Source organism: Biomphalaria glabrata, chromosome 9 (assembly GCF_947242115.1).
Source record: "Biomphalaria glabrata chromosome 9, xgBioGlab47.1, whole genome shotgun sequence".
In the NCBI taxonomy this organism is placed as follows: domain Eukaryota; kingdom Metazoa; phylum Mollusca; class Gastropoda; family Planorbidae; genus Biomphalaria; species Biomphalaria glabrata.
Genome location: NC_074719.1, coordinates 14,128,356 through 14,151,020, shown reverse-complemented (window position 1 = coordinate 14,151,020; position 22,665 = coordinate 14,128,356). Strand labels below are relative to the sequence as shown.

The following is a 22,665-nucleotide window of genomic DNA, read 5'->3' as shown; positions in this document are numbered from 1 at the left end:
TTACAGAAGGCCTGAGTAGGAGAGAGAATCGTAATGATTTTTTTTTTGTCAAAGCTGGAGTGTCCTCTTCAGTTTTTGGGTTTGGACGGTTTGGGCTTTCAGTAATCGAGATGAAAGCCTGGAATTTTCTATGGTCGGAATGTTGTCCCCCATAAAGCATTTCCTCTCTCTCCCTGCAGCTGATGTGACCAAAGGAATGGAATATCCAATACAGTTTGGGATCAGTAGCGCCGCAGGCTATAGCACAGTGTGCAGCAACTGCCTAAGGCTAAGGGTCACCAGCTCCTGATTTTTCCTAAGGGAATTAAGTAGACCGAAAAGATATAGCTACTGTCATCTTGTGGGAGAGAACCAATCTGAAACCCAAAGACATAAAATTAAATGAGCTGAAAGTATGACATACCTTGTGAAAACCAGCTACCAATGTTGTAAGGCAGATAATGGATTGGAACCCACGTGGAAAAAGAAATGTGGGCAGGCCTAAACACACCAGGAGGATGTCGGTTATCAGAGAAGCTAAGGATACTGGAATGGCATAGGAGCCGATAAACAAAGTGGAGAGGTGTGGTTGCTGCTAGATTTTGGGAGTACACAGGATTAAGTAAATGTAACCTAAATTGGTATAAACAAAATAAATTCTGACACCAAATTTATCTTTATACAACAAGTAGATCTAGCAGCAGGATTGATGATGTGGAAGCAGATCTGCAACAGCTTGGGGTTAGGGCATGGAGACGAAAAGCCCAGGAGAGATCTGAATGGAAGGATGTGTTGAAGCAGGCCAGAGCCCTCCATGGGCTGTAGCGCCACTGGGATGGATGAATGGATAGATCTAGGAGCAGAGATATTAAGTTGAAAAACAATGTGACCTGTGATGTGGACTGAATTCACTTACCACAAGCTGACTTGAATTTTAAATTTAATTGCATGTTGGAACACATTTTTATATCGCCCAATGGCTGAGTATCTTGATACTTTAACTTCCTTTTTTTTTTTTCTGGGTCTAACTTTATATAGCTAGGCTGTATAGATTAAAAGCTAAAACTTTGTCAAACTGTTCCATCAGAACTTTCCTTGAACAAATTTTTAAAATATATTTTAACAAAGTTATATCAATTCACTCTCTCATTCTCTGTCTGGTAAAAAGTTGTACACATTTTTTTCTCCCAAACCCAATCTCAGATTAAGCTGAAATTGTGCACAATTATTTTTTTTTACCATCATGTAAACCTTCACCAAGATACCACCTTTTCCCTCCCTCTTTCCCAACTAGTCCAGACGAGTGATAGGATCATAGCGTAGTGAGAAAGCTAAAAGCTAAACAAAAACTATTGGTAAAAATATTTCTAACGCAGAGATTTATTATGTCTAGGTCCATTACTAATATAATTACATGACTGATTCAAACTAATTGATACAATTACACTATAAGCTTTGTTGTTGTTTTTTTTTAAACTTTAAAAAAAAATGTTTTTCTTGTTTTAAAAATTGTATTTATGGAGTCTATAATTCTTGACTAGTCAGCAGAGTTTCTTCAGCTGTAAAAAAAAACAAACTATTTAATGAAGGCTAGCTAGCTTCGTCAACCAAATGTTTGCACTTCATGTAGTTTGCAGTAAATTTTAACTATATTTTAAATTTATACTTCTCAATTGATAAAATGCATTTTTATAACAAAAAACATTGACTCAAACCCTAAAATTACTGTATTTATTCATCCTAGCTAAGAGTTCTATAATCTTTAATATTGTTGCATTAAAATATATGTTTACAGGTCTGTCCAAGGCAGCAAATTGTAAAAAAGATTTTTAGAGAAAATGGCTGCAGAATCATCTTCATCAGCCATGATAGACATCACAGTTAAAACGTTAGATGGACTAAATCGTACTTTCACTGTTCCAGAAAATGTAAATAATCCTATTCCATTGGACTTTCTACTTTGAAAAAAATGTTTTATTTCTAGAATAGATTAACATTTTTAGACTTCAAAATTTGGTTTCAAATTGTCACACTGATGTTCTATAGGCTCTTCATTTATTTATTGCAGTTTCTAATTTGTGCATATATAATTATATTATTTTTTTGTTGTTTTTTTTTTAATCATTAATTTCTCAATACATTTTATTTGTAGATTAATGTTCGTCAATTCAAGGACAAAATCAGTGGATCAATTGTAAGTGTTCAGCTGATGTTGCTTTGTGTATTTAATTATATTTAAATTAGGTTATCGCTACTTGTCAGATCATATCTTTAAGTTTGGTGTGTAGATCATTTATTCTTTACAGCTAATTTATTGTGATAGTTCAGCTTATCTGATATTCACAGGGAATCACTGCTGATGCACAGAGGCTCATTTTCCAGGGCAAAGTAATGCAAGATGAGAAGATTTTAAAGGACTATGGTAACAAACAATTCAGTTATTTACTGTTAATTTGTTAATATAATCTTTTTTTATCAAATTCAAATGCAAATAAATGTGACTAATAATTTTTCAAGCTTAGCTATGTCTCTGTAAGAAACAAAATTAAGACATTTCGATTAAATTTGTTTTAAATCTATCAGTTTACAGGTATATTTTGTTTACTATGTTTTAAAGATGATAGATTAGTTATTTGACCTAATGTTTATATTATTATAGATATTCATGGTAAAGTTATCCATTTGGTTCAAAGACCTCCTCCATCAACACTAACTGGAGCAACTCACACAACAGCCTCATCAACAGATGCCAATCCCCCAGGAAGAACACACATCCCAATAGTAAATGCATTTTATATTTAGTCAAAGATTTTCTTAAAGGCTTAATTAAGATTTTTCCAGTTAATTAGAATGTTTAGTGGCCATCTCAATATCATCCTTACTTTTGTCTCCCAAAAGAAGTCGGGGATCCTTTAGAGCAGTAAGGAACTTACTAAATGTCAAAAAAAAAATCTCAACCTCTACTATGAACTAATTTTTGCAGCTCCCACTTAGCAGCCAAGTACTCATATCACTTAGCAGCCATGTACTCATTCATACCACTTAGCAGCCATGTACTCACTCATACCACTCAGCCATCACATGTACTCACTCATACCACTCAACCATCCATGTACTTAAGACAGGAAATGTACTCTGAGTTAAAAGCTTTTTTTTTTACCATTAACTTATTTACTTCAAAGCCTGCCATTAAATGTGAGGTGCGTTGACTGAGCGGTAAAGCACTTGGCTTCTTAACCGCGGGTCTTGGGTTCAAATCCTGTTGAAGACAGAGATTTTTAATTTCGGGATCTTTGGGCGCCTCTGAATCCACCCAGCTCTAATGGGTAACTGACATTAGTTGGGGAACATTAAGGCAGTTGGTTGTTGTGCTGGCCACATGACACCCTCGTTAACCGTAGGGCACAGAAACAGATGAACCTTACATCATCTGCCCTATAGACAACAAGGTCTGAAAGGGGAACTTTACTTTACTGGCATTAAATGATAAGCTGCGTTCAAGAATGGGTCAGACATCTTTGTCTTGTTCCATTTCATTGCATGCCATAACCATACTGGTTAACTAATTTCTTTAAATTCTCTATTTTTCATCTCTAACTCTTTCTAAGCCCACTTCTTCTCTTTTAAGGGTTTTCTGAGATATTATTTCTAATGATAAGTTTTCAGGACCAATGTTTCTTCAAATGTCAGCTTACAATAAAATTGTCTAACATTTAACCCATTAGCTCCTTCTGCAGTTGGAAACATTTTCCCGTTTTAGTCCTAAACTGTTGTAGAATGTTTCTAAAATCCCCTTTTCAATATACTTGCTTTAAATTTTTTATAAAGAAGATTTCTTCTAGTCTTGTTGCAAGCGTGATTACAAATCATTTGGAGATTACTGATTCTATTTTTAATAAAATCTGGAAGATTTTTATTGCTTAAATAATTTTTTTAACGAACAGGCCCATAGCCCCAGTGTGAAAGCTCCCAGGTGGGAAAATATGTATTTTTGAAACTTTTTTTTTTATTCTAATGGTTTTAAAAGTATATATTTTTTTAAACTAGACATAGCATTCTATTTTTTAAAGTTGTTTGTTTGTTTATATGTATTAGATCTTAAATTTAATCATTTTTTTCAAAATAAATATTTTTTAGTTGTTTTTTTTAAATCAGGGTTATCCCTCTTTGCTTAGGGCCTGGGAAGGTTTTTTCTTAACTTAACTGGAAATAGGAGCTATTGGGTTAAACTATCAATATTCTGTGTGTGACTTAATTTTTTTTTTAAATAATTCTTGGAATTGTTTTACATTACTTCAATTAATGCTTGCATATAATAACACTAATTATAGATTTTTGTTGTATCACATTACACATTCCAGGATAGCAACCTTTTTGATGTACAGATTCACCTTGGGCGTATGAACCAATTGACACCTAATAACAGAGAGGCCAGAGCTAGAATAAGACAAGCAGACTTTAACCTTGGCCTGATAAATGACCTTCTCACACTTCTGGAGGTAACTATTAAGTCAATCCCTTTAGGAAAAGTTTTATTAGGGAATCCAAGCATCTCTTTGACTGCTAAGAAGGATTTCTATCAGCAGATAGGCCTGGAGCAGTAGCTCTTTACCCCTAGTTCTTTCTGATGGTTCCATGTTCCACAATGAACTACCATTACAGGGTTGAGGCACACCCTATTTGTAGTGCTGCTTATGAATTTGCAATACGAGTGACGAGAGGCAGCCCACATGGACGTTTCTCTATATTTACATTATGTGACTGCCATGCACAAGGCAGCTTGTTGGGACCGGGCTAACAGATTTTTAATTCCTGCCCTGAAACATAATTTTGCTCCCATCATTAGCCTATCTGCTTACACACAACAGAGATTTTCTCCTGGGCGCTATGTTGAGGCCCTAAGAGCTGTAATCTAGATACATTGACATATTCATCAAGGGCAGAAGATCACAAGATTTGGATGCTGTTTCTGCCATATTTCTTTCTGGTGAAACGAAACTCTTTTTGAATTCAAAAACAAAACACTTACATTTGGATGTCAGTGATAAATATACACAAACTTTTGATAATGGGAATAGAATAAAATAAAATTTCCTATTTTTGTTTATAAATTAAAAAAAAAAAGCCCAAAACTTAATTGGCCACGAAGAAAGTGAACAATAGCTTGACATCAAAATATTTTAAAGAAGGAGTTGTAATTGTGTTGAAAATGTATCATTTGATTAAAATTTAGTGAACCAAATCAACATTTGAGGAATCAATATATATATATATTCGGGTAAGGGCTGAAAAATTAGTCATACAAAATAAAATTTCTTGACACTAAGGACATAAAGTGTCATTTGAAATATCCTAGTGATAGATAGAACCAGGTTAGACAGAAATCCAGTTTTGGTAACTTAGGAAAGAAGGTAAACTTCTATATGAGCACACAAGTTCAGTAGTGATAACTTAGTACAGATACAAATAACTCCATAATGTATGACAACTTGATTCTTACATCAAACAAGCTTTAAGCTTATAGCTACATTAAAATAGTGCAAGCACTCGTGTTCTCACTTCTCTTTCCACTAGTCACTCAGTTCAACTCATAGCTTCATTCTAACTTCCAGTCTTTTCAGTTTGTACAAAGTTTATTCTGTTCTATTGAAACAGCAAATATTCAATCTTTGACCAAGTTACACTCCACTCTTTTTCTAGTTGGGGGCTAGCCATTGTTGCAATGCAATCTTACTCTATTAACATACTTCTTGGTTTGGAATTCTCTGGATCGTTTAGGAAGTTGTTTTTTTTTTTGTTACAGCAGTCCTCAAACAATGCTACAGCTGAAGAGCAATCAGCTGCCTCTGCTGGCACCAACAACCAGGCTGAATCCATGGATACCACACCAACTGCTGAGACAGAGAGACAGGAGCCTGAAGGAAGTACCACACCACAACAGAGAAGTACAGATACATCTAATGGAGAAGGGTTTGTTACTTTCAATACTTACCTAGCAAGCAAGTTAAAACTACATCTAAAACTCTAGATATATCTATGAATATATTTGTCATTGTATTCACCTTTTTTATGTTTAATACCTGCTCTCTAGTATTGCACCTTTATTCTTATAGCTATTTAGTCTGTTTTCATTCAAAAGGTTGTTATTGTATGATGGCATATGCACCTTTGAAAAACTTTTATTGTTTTAATGATTATTTTGTTTATTGTTCTTTAAGGCATAACAAAATAATGTAATAGTATAAACATTGAAATTCTGTGTGAGAAACAATTTGTCTTATTTCCTTACATTTTGTAAGCCTCAAGAACAATAGATATTCTTTATGTTTGAAGGAGCAGCCTTACTGAAGATATTCACAATTCTTAGAAGCAGACGCACTCTTATTTTCCACAGGGTATTCTTAGCTACAGAACTGGCAGATTTCCTGGACAGGTTATTGATCATAAATGAAAGGATTGTTCCTTACATCAGACGTTACAGAGATCTTCTTAGGAGTGAAGAAAACTTCACAGAGACATCTACAGTAAATAAGAATATTTTGTTTTGTGGCTGGCATTTTAAATTTTTATTAAACAAAGACATCATTTGAGCTAAGGCCATTTTTAGCCTCGAAATAATTAATTGTTTAAATATGTATATACTTTCAGCTACTTGAAATATTTAGTATGTTATGTTTATATGTAAGTCCATCAAATTTGGCAACCAATCCCTAACCTCTTGCCTACTTGTCGTATCCTCAATATTCTTTTTATCTCCTTGGAAACCCTTTTAATTAAACTTTGACAAATATTGTTATGTATATTAATCTGAGTGCCCAACGTTACATTTAAGCCTTTAATTCTGGGGTTACTGATTTTTTATCTAAAACATTGAATACTGGTTATTTTTCTGCATACATGTAGAGATAGTGTAAATACTTCTATTAATATATTTTAATTTGAGACATTGTGTATATACTTCTATTAATATATCTTTTTATTTGAGAGATTGTGTAAATACTTCTATTAATATTTGTATATTTGCTTTTCTAGGATGCCCAAAATGCTCATGAAGTTGTGAATCGAATGTCTGAGGCCTTACATGCCATGAGTCATGTGTTTCATAGTCTAAGTGATGTCACTGTAGATATGTCCACCAGTGTACCCAGGCAAGGAGTGGCTACTCCTCCTGCACCATTTCACCTTCCAGGGACAACTAGCATGGCTATACCTATACATGTAAGGGAATCTTTGTTATCTAAATGTTTTTCTTTTATCAAGAAAGGGTGTAACATGTTCAACATTTATACAAATGAAAAGGGAAAAAGACTCTTTTAAACATAGTATTTTATTTTTTTAAAATAAGATGTGTCTTGGTCACAAGGTAAGTTTCTATCTCAATAGACAGTTTTATTAATTGACCAGCAATGTCATCAGTTTTTAATTATTTGTGGGAGATACTATCAAGAATTCAGTGATCATTTAAGGTCTAGATAAAAATGCTGGTCAGAATCTGTTGTTAAAGCTAACTTTGATTGTTAATCAAGACAAATTTCTATAAACCTTTTAATGTATTTTGTGAACCAGATGAATGTGAGAGCCAGGCAAAATGGCAATGGTAACAGACAGCGGTCTCAGGAGACAGCAAGCACAACCACCACTAGTTCAACTACTACCAACCCAGCTACACATGCCACAGTCTCTGGTGGAACAACCCCTGTTATCAGTTTCTCAGGTGGCAGAAACACTGTCCCAGATCTGAGCAATTTTACAGTGAGTACTTCTTGTCAGTCCATAGTGCTCTCTTTACACACAAAGAAACTATCCATAGTGCTCTCTTTACACTAAAGAAACTATCCATAGTGTTCTCTTTTACACTTAAGAAACTATCCATAGTGCTCTCTTTACACTATAGAAACTATCCATAGTGCTCTCTTTACACTAAAGAAACTATCCATAGTGCTCTCTTTGCACTAAAGAAACTATCTATAGTGCTCTCTTTACACTAAAGAAACTATCCATAGTGCTCTCTTTACACTAAAGAAACTATCTATAGTGCTCTCTTTACTCTAAAGAAACTATCCATAGTGCTCTCTTTACACTAAAGAAACTATCCATAGTGGTCTCTCATCTGTCTCTTGACTTCCATCCTAGGGGGGGTCTGTTCACATAACCAAATCATGCCAATTTTCCACTCAGCAGTTGTTCTTAGCTGTACATCGAGAGAGAGAGAGAGAGAGAGGCTGGTCCATTCTTTCATGTTTTTCAGCTTATCTGTGGTTGACCCTTGCTCTATGCTCCCTCCACTCTTATTTGAAGGATGACTTGTGACAGTGAGTCATGTCTTGCAATATGACCAAACCAGCTCAGCTTTCATCTCTTCACAGAATTGAGTTCTTTCTTTTTGCCAGCCAGAGAGTTGACTTGTAAAAGTACAAACTCCTTTGTCTTCTCTTCCTGGTATTCTTCTTCTTCTAGCCAGCTTTTTGCTGCTGATCTGTTAGCTCTTTTGCAGACTGTGGTAAGGAAAAATAGTGTGCAGTTTTCTTCAGTTGTTCAGCACTGCCGTACAGGGTGTTGGGCTGTAATGGTAGTAGGGTCTTCCTAAGGTGGATTAGGAAGGGGCATTCAAAAAGGATATGGTTTATGGTTTCATAAGGGTGGGCGCAGTGTCTACAAAGGGGCAGTTGTAATTTATTTTATTGAGATGGTAATTTAACAGAGGTGTGTGTCATGTCCTTAGTTGGAAGATTGTAGATTGCTCTTTGCAGGGGAGGAAGTTAATACTGTCCAGTTTGTTAGGCATGGTCATTTCTGTCTGTGTTTCCTGTTGCCCATTGGTTGAGCCACTCCTCTTTGTGGTTGTTGATTAACATTGACCTTAGGGTGAGGTAGTTAACAGGTCTATCTGGTTGTTCCATAGATGATCCTGCCTTTGATAGTATCTGCCCTTTCATTTCCCATGACGCCAATGTGTCCAGGGATCCACTGTAAGTCTGTTCCTGGTATATGAAACCCAGCATTTTTCTATAGTATTTACTCTCGAAGGCTTGAATTCTCCTTTCAGCCTCAGCTTTCAGTGTCAAACTTTCACAACCATACATACTAGACTTCAAGAACAAAAAAAAATAAATTTTAAAGTGTTCTGTTAAAATAAATTGTTTGAATAGTGATGGAGAGTTTTATTAATGTGAACAAGTCAATTTTATTTGTATATAGAACACCTAGAGTGACTGTTTGATAGTAATCATGTTTGAACTTAATCATTTGTTTTGTTGATTTGTTGAAACAAATGTTTGTTCTTGTTGTTTTTCATTATTTAATATTAGATTTGAAAAAAAGTTAGCACTTTCAAATGTATTTCATGCTTGTCTGTCAGATTCCTCCTGTGACTGTACCATTGACCAGCACAGGGGATTCAGCCATGATGGTGGAAGTATTCCCTACAGGAGTGACGGTGCATGATATCAGAGCAGTTGTTACCCAGGAAGTAGTGGACGGACAGGATTCTAATAGTGAGTGTCATTTTCAATTGAATATGATCTCTAGTATTTTTTCACTTTTGTTTTGTTTTGTGGTGATGGGTTTTTATATATAGTTTGAAGATAATGTTCTTTTTTTTTCTTACCGCATTTACTTTCCTTCCTAATCCATCATCAAGATTGTTTCATGCCCACTTGACAGAAACATTGCACAACTAATCATGAAGAGCAATATTGGGAGGGAAGGCTGTCCCAATACCCACACTGACTATGTAGGCCACTTTCTTCTTTTTTCTGATCAGTTGTGTAATGAGACTTCAGAATTAGAAAGAAGTGACTGCTGAATGATTAGAACTGACAAGATTGATTCACAAAAGTATTCATTTTCAGCCTGTATATATTAGAATAGCATTTTATTGCTACTGATCTAATAGGGTTAGGCTTAGTTGATTTCTAGAACACAAGTGCAAGTGCAAGTATATAAAACTAGTTATTTCATTATGGGTAAATTATATTTCTAAATTTTTCTCTGTACTTACCAGGTGACAGTGGGCCATCTAACATCACTGTTGTGTCTGCAGCTACCATTGACCCAGTTGTAGTCACAGCCACACCCAACCCAAACCCATCATCAACTGCTTCGACACCCTCCTCTGCTGTGCCGCCTCCACCACCCCCATCTACCCCACGCACCACAGATGCTGCCAGCTTCACAACCACAACCTCTTCCTCATCCACGTCAACCTTCACCTTCAGCCCAACAACCAGTGTGAATATTGCTGGTGTTCCTCCTGGTATCGGCATTGCCCAGATGCCCAACTTGCCAGGTCTGCCTACAGGAATGTTGCAAAATATTTTAGGATCAATTCTCAACTCTCATGGTAAATTACCAATCAGTATTTAGTGTAATGTAGTGAGTGCTTTTATTTTAATGATATTTTAAATGTTAGTGCTCATTAAAAATTTTACTTATAAAAAGATTTTTAACATTTTTTATTATAATCTCCTTTCATACTTCAAGATTTGCATAGGAGCATTAAAACCTTCATCTGTGCATTTTGCATTTAGTGATACATCAGGTTTCTTTGTAAAAATAATATCCTAATTGTTTCTCTTACTAATAATCATTTGAACAATGTCAAAATTAACAAATAATAAAAAAAAAATTTTTAGCTATTAATTTAACAGTATTTCTTTGAATCCTAATAAATTTTTGTTTATATTAATCTAAAAAGAAAAAAGTTGGAATACTAAAATGTGTTTCTACTCCAAGGTGTGCGTCCAGGCCAGCCTGTCCAAGTCAATGTCCACCAGGTGACCTCAACACCTGCAGGTCTAAGTACTAGAGTATTAAACCGTTCTCACAGGCAACATCAGGCTAGTGATATTCCCCTAGATGGAGACATTCATGTTGGAGAAGGTATCTACATTACATTGTGTGTGGTCCATTGTTAGGCACAGAATCCAATCTATTATTGTTTCTTATGGCATAGTAGATGAAGTGGATGTTTTTTCAATATCTAGAAGTAGTCTCATTTTGAGTACATAACTCTTTTATCATTCCAATGTAAGAGTTGGCAGTTTATCAGGGCTATTTGTTTCGTAATTCTGAACTTGCTGTTGCTTTTTTAAAATGTTAGGTTTGTATGGGGGGGGGGGGGGGGGGGGTTGTAAGAAAAAAAAAACATTTTTTTAGTTAAATCTCTTTGCTGAGGAGCTACATGAACATAATGGAAGTAGTAACTAGTGAGTGGATCTATTTGTTTTTTAATTTTTGCATTTTTTAAAATCATTTTTCTGGCATGTAAACAGGTCTAACACTACCTAGAAACCAGCCCACTGCTGATGCATCACTTCAGACTTCTGGGACTTACACTGATGCCCAGTCAGCCCCCCGCACTGATGCATCCACCAACACCTCACAACAAAATGTTAACACTGGTAACTCTGCCAACTCCAGCATCAACTCCAACTCTGGCCTTAGCTTTGCTTTCAACACTAACAGGGATGGCAGCTTTTCACGGTAGACTGTTTTAAAATGTCTTCATTGATATGAATAGACTACAGTTAGCTGTCTCATTTGATTTATTGAATAGATTATTAGCCGTCTTGAAGAAATGTACAAGAGATGGTTGCTGACAGTTATGTTTGCTATATGGATCAGATAGAACCAGTCAGCAATGAGGAAAATATACCTTCCTTTAGAAACTAATTCATACATGCTAGGTGTAAAATTCATTGTCTAGTAGAGTAAACTTTTCAACTGCATTTGTACTAGAACTGGGATGTCTGACTTTTGTGAATGGTAATTTAAAATTGTCTTGTAGCTAGAATTATATTTATATAGAGTGCATATGAGAAACATTTTACTAATAAATATTTTGGCTTTAAAAAAATCCTAATTAGTTTTTATTGTGCTATGTGATAATAGCAGAACAGACCCAAGCAGCCCCTCTCACAGTCGCCTTAGTGCCAGTCTACGTCAGAATCTTCAGAGACCTACTGGGACTAGGGACTCTGGCTCACAAGCATCAACACCTAGACATCAGGCCTCACATATGCGAACCCCAGGACAAAACCCATTTTCTGCCCGTGGCTATGTAGACCCATATCTTCCCTGTGCTTCTAACTTCTACACTTCTGAACTGGCAAGAAATGCTTTCAGAAACATACAAATACAGATGCAGTCTAGAGGACAGCCACAACCTCAACAGGTGGGATATTATTATTAAGTTGTTTTTTATTTTGAAAATATATCAATTTAGCTGCTCATTACTGTATTTTTGTATGTTTTTATTTTAAAGCTTTTAACTTTGTGGATCTGATTTCTGATCATTCTTTCCCAACCCTGTTCTGACGACCCATTTTTGTGTCCAATAATGAATCACCTATCTCTTTAACTTTCATTCTTTCTTGTCATACACTTGCAGGAATTTTGAAGGCTGCTAGATTTAGTTATACTGTGTTCTGACATGCACATAATATTTTTTTTTGTGGCCATGGTTATTTTTATACTAGACTTTTTACATACAATTTAATTTGTCATGCAACAAGATGGGAAATATTTCTGTAATTTTAGATTTCCTTTTAGTTCTCGTCATTTTAATTAATGGACAATATAATATTATAATATTATTGCTATAGAAACCGAAATGTTTTAGAGCTGAAGTTCTGTACATTTAATAATCACTTTTATCATTGCTATTGTTAATAGATTTTAATGTATTTTCTGAGCAAATATTAGAGAAAAAAGTAGTTGAATATCTTCATTCAGCCTTTTAAATATGTCCTTCATTTCCCAACAGGTTCCCAACTTAAGTACCATGGTGTCAGGCATGATGGGAGAAATTATAGAACATGTTGAACAAGGTAACTCTTAGTGTTCTATCTTGTACCTAAACAAAAACGTTGAAGTATTTTACATATAAAGTAACTCAGTGTTGTACCTACACACAAACTTTCAAGAATTGTACACTGTGGCATCACTGTCCTAATAGGATCCAGTGTTGAACAAACATCAATAAGGTTTTAAAAAAAGGTTGAATAGCAGCAATGGAGAAAAAACTCAGTAGGAGTTTATAAATATAATTCTTCAGCATATCTATATATTTATTAGAGACATCATGGCAGCAAGGCACATCTGACACAGCACACACTGAGCTGATGTCTGAATTTTTCTGACAACCCAAGAATCAATAAAAACAATTAACCAATTAGTTAATTAACTATTGATAATTTAATATTTTGTTTGGTACCTTGAACAAGGGAAAGAAATCATACTTAACTGAAGTGGTGGTATAAGCTGAATTAGTCCCCATTATGGGTCGCTACTCTAAATTGAAACAAGCAATTATGTAACTTTACAATCTTTCTAGTACCTCACTAGCAGAGTGGTTAGCACATTGGTTCAAGGAGGCCACTAGTTTGTATTCAGGTGGTTCCACCACCAGCTTTTTTTTGTGTCTTAATGCTTTTAAAAATCAATTATGGTAAAATCCACCCAGATATCCTTTTCTTTCTTCCCCCCCCCCCTCCTTTTTTTTCCCAATTTCCAAACTGGTCCAGATAAGTGATAGGATCATAGTGTATTCAGAAAACTAAAAGATATAGAGTTAAACAAAACAATTGGTCAAAATATTATTATTCGCAGATTTATTGCTGTTGGTCTAATCTATTACAAATTTAATTACATGACTGATCCAAACTAATAGATATAACTACATTTCGTATAAGCTTTTTTTTTTTTTTAAAGAGGATTTTTTTATGTTTTACTCTTGTTAGTGCTACATTTGAATACATGTTGATAACATTGATAACTTGTCAACAAAGTTTTAAAATCAAATGGATCAACATTTTCTAGTTGTCTAACCCCCAATAAATGTAGGGGATTAGCTCAATGTGGGCTATTCTGGTTCAACAAAAGAACAAACCAACAGGAAATATTTTTGGACAGGTGGTTGACACCATAAGCTGACCGCACCAGTGACACCACTGGTTGTACATATAAACATACAAAGTAACTCATAGTGTTGTTTTATCACTTACCTTTAATCAACATTTTTTTTAATCTACAATGATTGATTAATAAGCATGTCTTTTTTTTGTTTTTTTTTTGATGATAGTCTCAGCTCAACAAGCTCTCAGCAATAGTAATAGAGCCCCTGCACCACCCCAGTCCACACCAACGTCAGCAAGCTCTGGTTCAACAACAAGCACAAGTCAATCTGGCAGTACAGCCAACACTAATCCCTTGTTCCATCCAATGGAGCTTCTGTCCAGTATGATAGGCTCAAACATGAGTGGGGGACAAAGGGGAGCAGGACCATTTGATTTTGGTGCCATGCTGGGCAATTTTATGAATCCAAGGGTAATATTTTGTTGTTGTTGTTAGTTACTTCTAGATAGTTCTATGATCTAATGAAAATAATAGGACATTTCTGCCAGTAATAGTGACCTACTTAGTTTTATCTAGTGTGAGTTCTTTGACATATTCTTGTGATACACACATGAAGGTATTGTTGACATGGGTTGATAACCACAAGGTGACAGAATTTAATGTTGCTAGCTCTAGAATCAAAATTAAAAGTAACCTTTTAAAGCATCCATTAATCAGCAATTTTTTTTTAACTTGGGTTGACACCCATAAGAAGATAGAGGAATTAAAACTTACTAAATTTCTAGCAAGTATTATTTACAATGGTTTGAAATCTACAAATGTCCTGTCACATGTCAAAGTACCTAATGACTGACTAATGTCTAATGTTTCCTGTGTGTCTAGGCAACAAGTGATACTGCCACTACAGCTCCTCCAGGGACTTTGGCTCATCTCTTTACATCTCTTAGGCAAGCCAATGGTCAGGGTAAGTTGGGTTTTTCCTTTACAGCTATATGGCTGGAATCGAATCTTTAGTGGTTCATGATTTTATTTGTTTTCATTTTTTAAGTGTCACAATCACAGACTTAGATATATGGACTGGACAACAAGACTATTTAGACATAGATATAAACTGGACTATGAGATGATTTTTATTAAATCATTTTAGCAAGCTATCTATATTGATTGTAAAAAAAAATTGAAATGTTTGCTAAGGATTTTGTTAATTCACTATTCATCCAAAATAGAATTTGTAACCTTTAGTTTTTTTAAATCTAAGAACACCACTATTCCAATATGCCAAAATTTGCCTTTTTGTATTTAAAAAGAAGCAGTAATTAAATCTCTGCATAATGTGGCTCATGGCTGTACATGACTTCATAGTGTTAGATTTAGGATTCAGAAAATGTGCTCTACATTTGTTCAACATACAAGCATTGTCTTTTTATAAATATATATAGGCCTATAAAACATTTATGGTTCATGCTTTTATACTGGAAATTCTCACTTGCCAAGTCATTCTGTCTAAATGAGACCAATTGTAGAGTAAACTTGCATATATCATTGAACACTGTAAAAAGAATTATCAGGAATAATAGCATGGGTTTACAAAGAGAATATTTAACATTGATCTGGCATTGTAGAAAGTATTATTAAAAACAAGAGGTGTGTGTAACAATGATAGCTGAAGTTCCTTATCTATTTAAGTTTGAAGAGTGCTATACTAAGTGATTATTTGACTCATGTTGATGTCTAGCAACAGATGAAAACAATGTCATCCTGGGCCTAATAGAAGCCATTGCTCCACACATGAGACTTACTGATCTCTTTCAACTTGTTACTGGGGACTCACAGGTGTTGGCCAGGCTTCGGGTTCCTTTGAGAGATTTTGTCAGGAGCAAGATCACTCAGCATGGTTCTGTGGAGAGAGTTGTGGAGATTACACTAGATGACATGAACACTGAGATACGTTATATGCAGGTATTGAAGACTATCTTTTGTAGGAAATACATTTCATTTAAAAGTTTTGATTCATAAGGCATTTTAAAACTTTGATTTTACTTCAATTTGCAATCTTGCTCAAACTTTTTTTTTAATTTTGCAATACAAAAGTTTTCATATATTTTTGTTGTTCACTTGCTTTGTACACTATGTCTCTCGTGCTCTAACATCCTTCGTGTGTGCTGATCCAATCTCTTTTATGGACTTGTTTGGGGAAGGGGGGGGTTATGAGAGATGGTTTCAGTGCTATTTCAGTTGCTTAGCAAACCTTCCTCTGCTAGAATCAAATCTGTTGTTGTTTTAATTCCTGGTCTGCATTAAGATTTAAAATCAAGCTCCTTGTTAGGCAGCCAAGTGATTAATGGCACTCAGCCACACCCCTCAAACTATGACTTGAAATATAGGATAATTTTGTATGTGTGGAGACTAGTAGAAATAACTGTAATTCAGATTTGTTCTAGAATAGATCAAAATGTTGTTTTGTAATCACATAAGGGTTAACATAATCACATAAGAGTTAACATAATCACATAAGAGTTAACATAATCACATAAGGGTTAACATAATCACATAAGGGTTAACATAATCACATAAGGGTTAACATAATCACATAAGGGTTAACATAATCACATAAGGGTTAACATAATCACATAAGGGTTAACATAATCACATAAGAGTTCACATAGGAAAATGTTTATAAGATTTGTTCTAAGGCTAGGTTGTAAAGAATGTATCTGTGTTCTACTGAAATGTACTTGAAATAGTCTACCTCTGTGGCCACAATGCATTTGTTTGTTCAATATTCCAGCCTAGTTATGTTGTGTGGGTCTGTCCTTGAGAGTCATGGTCTACTCATGCTGTGTGGCTCATTGAAGGGGCAAAGTTCAAAGCTGCAACTCTCTTTACCTTTTCCTCGTTGTTTATTTTCTTTGCTCTATAGTTCAACATTTCATTCCAACATCTGATTTCATTTGTAAGTACTCATCTTTTTTTCTAGGGTTTAGTGCAAGTAAGAAGTGGAGTGGACATGGCAGCATCCATACGCAACTGTCTTAAGTCACATCTAGTCAACCTGTTCTCAGCCGTCAATTCTAATGGTAGGTCTTATCTGTCACCCACTCCATATTAAAGTTGTTTTTAAAAGGTTTGCTTCAATAGTTGAAATGAGCCTCTTTGTTTGAACAAGTTTTAAATGGTTCATTTCATTTTAAAATGAAACTTAAAAACATTATTAAAAAATGATTTTACTTGTTGAAACATAGGTCTATGAAACTGGATACTATCAGAAGGCAATTAAACACAAGTCCAAATTTTTGCCTTTAAGCAGTATCCAACAGAAATGTCTTGTTCTAGTTTCCTGGTCAAGAATTGTTTTAGTGAAACTTGATTCTCAGAAGGAACAAACATTAATGTCTCTGTATAACTTTATATAAAATATATATAACTGTATATCAGTATAACTTATGAGGGCAGACACTTGGCCAGCTACAGTTGTCATGCCATCAAACACATATCAAGTCTGCATAACTATGTTATTGTAGTCAATCTTCATAAAGAATAAATGTTTTCATGTTTATATAAAAATTTGTTGCCAAAGTTCTGTGTTAAGAGCACCAATCTGCAAGAGTATTCTTTGCTAATATTTAGACATTAATATTAATTTATTTCTATCTAATTTACCAGATATTCCCGATGACAGATTTGGTCAGCGTCTTTATGAACTCTGGATGAAAATGATGGCAGAAACTATAGCTCTGTGTGTATACTGTATTCAAGATGGTCAAGTAGGATTTTCCAACATGGTGCAACGCTATATGGTCAGTTATGCTCAATGTTTCTCAAAGTAAATCTGTTGAACAATTTGTGACATAATTCTATCCAGAAATGTACCAAATGTTTGCTCTTTTTTTTTTTTCAAGCCTCATATGACACAAGACATGAACCCACAGATAACATGGTGGATGACGACATCACTGAGAGATATACTGGGGGCTTTCTACCTCAACCACCCAGTGCCAGAGAGTGATATTTTACCTTACGTCATTCTGTTAGCTCCAAGGTTGGTCATTAACAAAGCAACTCAAGGTCTTGTTCATCAATATACCCAGTTTCCACAAAGTTTATTTGAAAAACTAATACCTTAATTGGAAGAAATGCAAATCAAAAGTATCCAATGCATATGAGTGCTTTCTGTACAGTTTTGTATTGTAAAGCTCTAAGCATCAATCTTTCTTTCATCAACACTCATTACAGTTAAAAAAAAATGTATACAAGAGCACAGGGACTTAAGTCCAATATTAAATCAATTGACCTTTTTCCCCATTGATATATTTTTTAAATTATTTTTTTTTAATTACTCATAGTTTTATAAGCAGCTTTACTGCTTGAAACAAAATAATCCTCATAGAATTGGATAGTTTGCAGTAAAATATGGTACCATAGTGATTTAGTTTATGATTTTGGTGAAGTATCTAACTGGTCATAGAATGAGTGTAATAGACACTTCTTTTCTTGGAAGTATTTAGTATAATCCACAACGCGTTTGACAAATCCACCGAAGGCATCTATCTCCATTCCAGATTTGATGGCAAACTCCTAAATATTGGCAGACTGTGGGCCAAAACTAAAATCAGAACCACCCTCGTAAGAGATATGTTATTCACGGATGACATAGCGGTAGTGGCACACACACAAGAGGAGCTTCAGTCACTAATGTCCCGCTTCTCTCAGGCCTGTAAAGAATATGGCTTAACTATTCGCATGAAGAAAACAAATGTAATGGGACCACCTGCTACAGCACCACCCTCCATCCTCATAGACGATAATTTGTGGACGGGAGTGTCTCTCCAAAATAGGGCTCCACAGCCACATGAGGAATTGTGCAAGATGAACCATATTCGTTCTATGACTGAAGGAGGCCAACAATTTAGTATAATTATGATGTGCAAGTCTTTGTGTAGTAAAATAATCATGATGTCATGAAAATGTTTATTTCAGAAGTGTAGAATCTTCCAGCACATCAACAACAGCCAAAGAAACATTAAGTTGTAATAAGTCAGCATCCACTCCCAGGGATGATGCCCAGTCTGTCCTGACCTCGATGGAGGTAGGCTCCTCTCCATCCCCTCAGCCACCCAAAGCTAAAGTGAGTTGAGTTACCAAATCTATTCTATACAACTTAATTTTATTGACCTGAAGAAACTATTGATAAATGTCAATTAATGTCTATTTATTTTTTAACAAAAAGTTTTTTGCTATATTAATGCTACAATTTTAATGTTTTTTTAATGGGTAAACTTTGAATTATGACTGTAGCCAGCAGATTAAAAAGATATTGTTTGAATTGAAAGATAATGTCAGTTAAGTTTTAGCTCTGATAGGAGTCAGTTAATCCTGAATTCATTCTATCTGACTGACACACACACCTATCATTCTATCTAACACACTCACCTATCATTCTATCTCACTAAGACACACCTATCTTTCAATCTGTCTCACACAACATCCCTCTCATTCTTGAATTTTATTTGATTGTCGTCCCTAGTGTTTTACATTTGTTAGACTGTGTACTGACCATATTTCATGTTGTGATCTCTACTATTTGTGTAGTTGTTTGTCATTCAGTGTAATCAAGTTTTGAATGTAACATGGTTTTGTTATTGTTGAAGTACGACACCCATACACCTGTCATTCTATAACACTGAATCACACAATCCTTTAGAGTTTTTTTTTAGAGCTTTTGTTTTGTGATATTTGTATTAAGTGCTATGAGTTTTTCAAAAAGCAGCACATAATTTTCCACATCTTGAAAGGGACATGAGTATTAGCACTTAGACCCATTTCTTGATTTATTTTTATTTTTCCTCATTCATTTTTTGTGTGTTCAGATCCCAAGGACAGCTGCAGCTGATGATGATGCCAATGAACTCTTTTTAGATGCACAGGAATCTGTTAGTGGGCCAGCAACACCCAGGAGTCGCCCCACAACCATTACAAGTAGCAATCAAAGTACAGCAGGAGCTGTCGGTGGTGCCAGGATTGTTAATGGTAGAGGTACTACAGATGATTGGCAGTCAGTAATACCACAGGTCAGTGGCTAAGAAAAGATAAGACTATTAGAAATGAAGATCTTTAAAATTTGCAAGACATTAAATAATATGTTTGTATTCATCTGTTTCTTGTATACCAGCAATGGATTCCAGTGATTAGTCAAGACATAGTCAGGCAACAGGAGCAGAGACCACAGCCACCATTGAGTGATGCATACCTCCAAGGACTGCCAGCCAAACGTAGACGTGTGAGTTGTCTTTCCAGTCAGATATTTAGTCATTCCAATTTTCATTGAACAATTGTTTTAAATCCATGAAATACAGAAATGATTATTTGTTGTCGTTTTTTTTTCATGATTCAGGTGAGCTTTCTATAAGGTCCATTCTCCCAAGATTTAACTTTCTCTCTAAAATTATTGTCCATGTTATGATGGAATTATTCACTTGCCCCATTTTTAGTGCACTACCTTGTTATGATTAAACTTCAGTAACATTATTTGTGTGTCATTGGAAATGTTATATTTGGTATAAAATTAAAGGGAAATGCATGACCTTTTTATAAAATACAAATACATTTTTATAGAACTTAAATTTTAGATTATGAAATTAAATATAAAAACTCAATTTGGACAAGTCACGTAGTCTAGATTTAGAGACTAGATGTAGGAAATATTTTATGATCCAAATAATTGTTTTATTTTTTTTTATCCATAAGCACAAAACTTTATAAATAGCACCTTTAGAAACATAAAATAGAAATCATGAGTTTATTATTCAATGTCAACGATGATACCATTAGAAAAAGCAAGCTAAAATAATAGAGAAAATGTAAGCACCCTGGTTTAAACACATTGTACTTGGTCAAAATATGAAAGGGAAATAACATTCATATTTATAACAAAGTGGAACTATTCAAGATTATGTTTTAAGCAATTAAAAAACCTTTTGGCAGAAAAGAAATAAATGAGATTTAAAGCATTGATAATGGCAGCGTTGATGTGACAAAAATGGCTGTGAAACAGACACTAAAGAACTAGTTCTTGCTTTGTATAGTTAATCACTAATCTAGATTGGAAATATATCTCCTAGGCTCTTACAACAGTCCAAGAAAAATCTTCAGAATGTTTTTGCCTAAAATTAGGCCTATAGATAGCCTTGTTTACCTTGTGAAATGGAGTTGAGTTTATTAGCATTGTATTGAACTCTCAACTGCAATTATAGAAGTTAATGTCAACTCTCAGTAACTTACAAATGTAGGTAGTTAATAGACCACTCGCATGTACTTCCAGTTGTAAATAGAAATATTATGAACTAACAATAAATCTAATCATTCATTATGGTACTAAAAGTTTTAAAAAACAACAACTTTAAGTTCCCCTTTCAGACCTTACGATCTCTATGATATAAAGGACATGTTTCTTTGACCCATGGTCAACAAGGGTGTCATGGTGCCAGTACTAGGATCAACTGCCTTTAATTTTCCCCTACTAACGCCAGGTGCCCATAAGCTCTAAAGGTCCTGAAATTTAAAATGTCAGTCTTCACCAGGACTTTTCAATTCAGAACCCAAGTGCTTTACCACTCAGCCACCATAATCCTACCCTGAACTTCTCAGTTATAAAAATATACTTTTTGGATCCTTTCAAACATTTCCTGTGATTTTATTTTAAAAATCTTTTGTCACTCCAGATGATGACCTTAGAACACGCAGGAGAAATGGGAAACATGCCCCAATATTTTCCTGCTGCCATAGCTCGGGCTGCAAGAGCTGCTGGTGTGGAACCAATCAGCAGTGAAGAAAATCTTCTTCATGAAGCTACCGTGAACCATGAACTGCAGGCTGACCTTGAAAGAGAAGTGGCTTCAGTCTTAGAAAGACGTCTTTCATCCGACACTGACTTCAATAGTGATAGATTTCCCAACACTCAAGAATATTTTCACAAGTCCAAGAGGCATTAAATTGAATGAAGGCATTAATATGTATATTTGAGATTATGTGTTAGCTAATGCTTTCAATATTTTAACATTCATTTCAATACCTACAATGGAAACAGTTGTTTGGGGAAATGAGGCATTTTCATTGTGCTTTCTTATGGCTCTTCTATCAAGTTTGTTGGAAACTCATTTAATAAACATCTGTTGCTTTATGAATCAACCAGAGCTAAATTGACATTTTGTATTTCTTAAGCTGTAGAAAAATATGTGCGGGTTGTGTTGGCTACACATTCTTCTTTTTAATCTTCTCCTTTCATTTTTGGTGAGAGATTTTTTAAAATTTCTTTTAACATCTTTCCACTAGCCATCACAGATGGGAGGAGGTCCACTTGGAATGAAAGTTTCAAAGTTTTCCTGACATTGTTTTCCTACTTGTGACATTCAAAAAACAATTGTAACAAGTTACTAAACATTTAGGTTTACTTTATTATTTGTTGTTGTTCAGGGAAACACAATTCCAGTATATATAAAACATTCAAAATAATTGGCTTTTTCATCTGCAAAACTTGGGGGGAGGGGTAACATATGTGGTTTATATTTATTTTATTCATTTGAACAGCTCCTAGAAACTTTTTTTTTGGCTTGTAAATATTTTTATCATGCACTTTCTAGCAATGATACTTTGTCATAAACAAATGTCTGGAATTCTTTTGTATTTTGTCTTCAATTTTAGAATTCAGGCTCACAGGACACTATGTACAATTTGAAGACTTGAGAAACACAAGATTACAAATCTATTGATGAAGTTTCAATGTTACATTTCTGTGTTTACGTATGCTAATAAATTGAGTGATTTTTAATTCTA

At 34.7% G+C, this 22,665-nt stretch overlaps 1 protein-coding gene across 6 annotated transcripts in view; it reads left to right on the top strand.

The window, feature by feature from the left end:
- The window catches only part of LOC106060499 (large proline-rich protein BAG6-like), a 24,097-nt gene extending 1,432 nt beyond the window's left edge, over positions 1-22,665 (top strand). Inside the window, exons 2-26 of one of the 6 annotated variants that reach the window (XM_056040260.1) lie at positions 1,775-1,907; positions 2,132-2,173; positions 2,326-2,401; positions 2,639-2,760; positions 4,341-4,478; positions 5,783-5,949; positions 6,347-6,503; positions 7,012-7,197; positions 7,546-7,731; positions 9,338-9,473; positions 9,983-10,321; positions 10,714-10,860; positions 11,253-11,463; positions 11,872-12,154; positions 12,746-12,809; positions 14,063-14,307; positions 14,719-14,800; positions 15,572-15,795; positions 16,814-16,913; positions 17,500-17,633; positions 17,736-17,875; positions 18,814-18,961; positions 19,704-19,904; positions 20,006-20,113; positions 21,555-22,665. In XM_056040260.1, coding sequence (XP_055896235.1) covers positions 1,818-1,907; positions 2,132-2,173; positions 2,326-2,401; positions 2,639-2,760; positions 4,341-4,478; positions 5,783-5,949; positions 6,347-6,503; positions 7,012-7,197; positions 7,546-7,731; positions 9,338-9,473; positions 9,983-10,321; positions 10,714-10,860; positions 11,253-11,463; positions 11,872-12,154; positions 12,746-12,809; positions 14,063-14,307; positions 14,719-14,800; positions 15,572-15,795; positions 16,814-16,913; positions 17,500-17,633; positions 17,736-17,875; positions 18,814-18,961; positions 19,704-19,904; positions 20,006-20,113; positions 21,555-21,824 — 3,996 coding nt within the window. In that variant the 5' untranslated portion in view covers positions 1,775-1,817 and the 3' untranslated portion in view covers positions 21,825-22,665. Of the gene's footprint in view, positions 1-1,774; positions 1,908-2,131; positions 2,174-2,325; positions 2,402-2,638; positions 2,761-4,340; positions 4,479-5,782; positions 5,950-6,346; positions 6,504-7,011; positions 7,198-7,545; positions 7,732-9,337; positions 9,474-9,982; positions 10,322-10,713; positions 10,861-11,252; positions 11,464-11,871; positions 12,155-12,745; positions 12,810-14,062; positions 14,308-14,718; positions 14,801-15,571; positions 15,796-16,813; positions 16,914-17,499; positions 17,634-17,735; positions 17,876-18,813; positions 18,962-19,703; positions 19,905-20,005; positions 20,114-21,554 lie in introns of those variants that run through there. The other 5 variants (XM_013218406.2, XM_056040263.1, XM_056040261.1 and 2 more) reach the window with 5 other exon arrangements.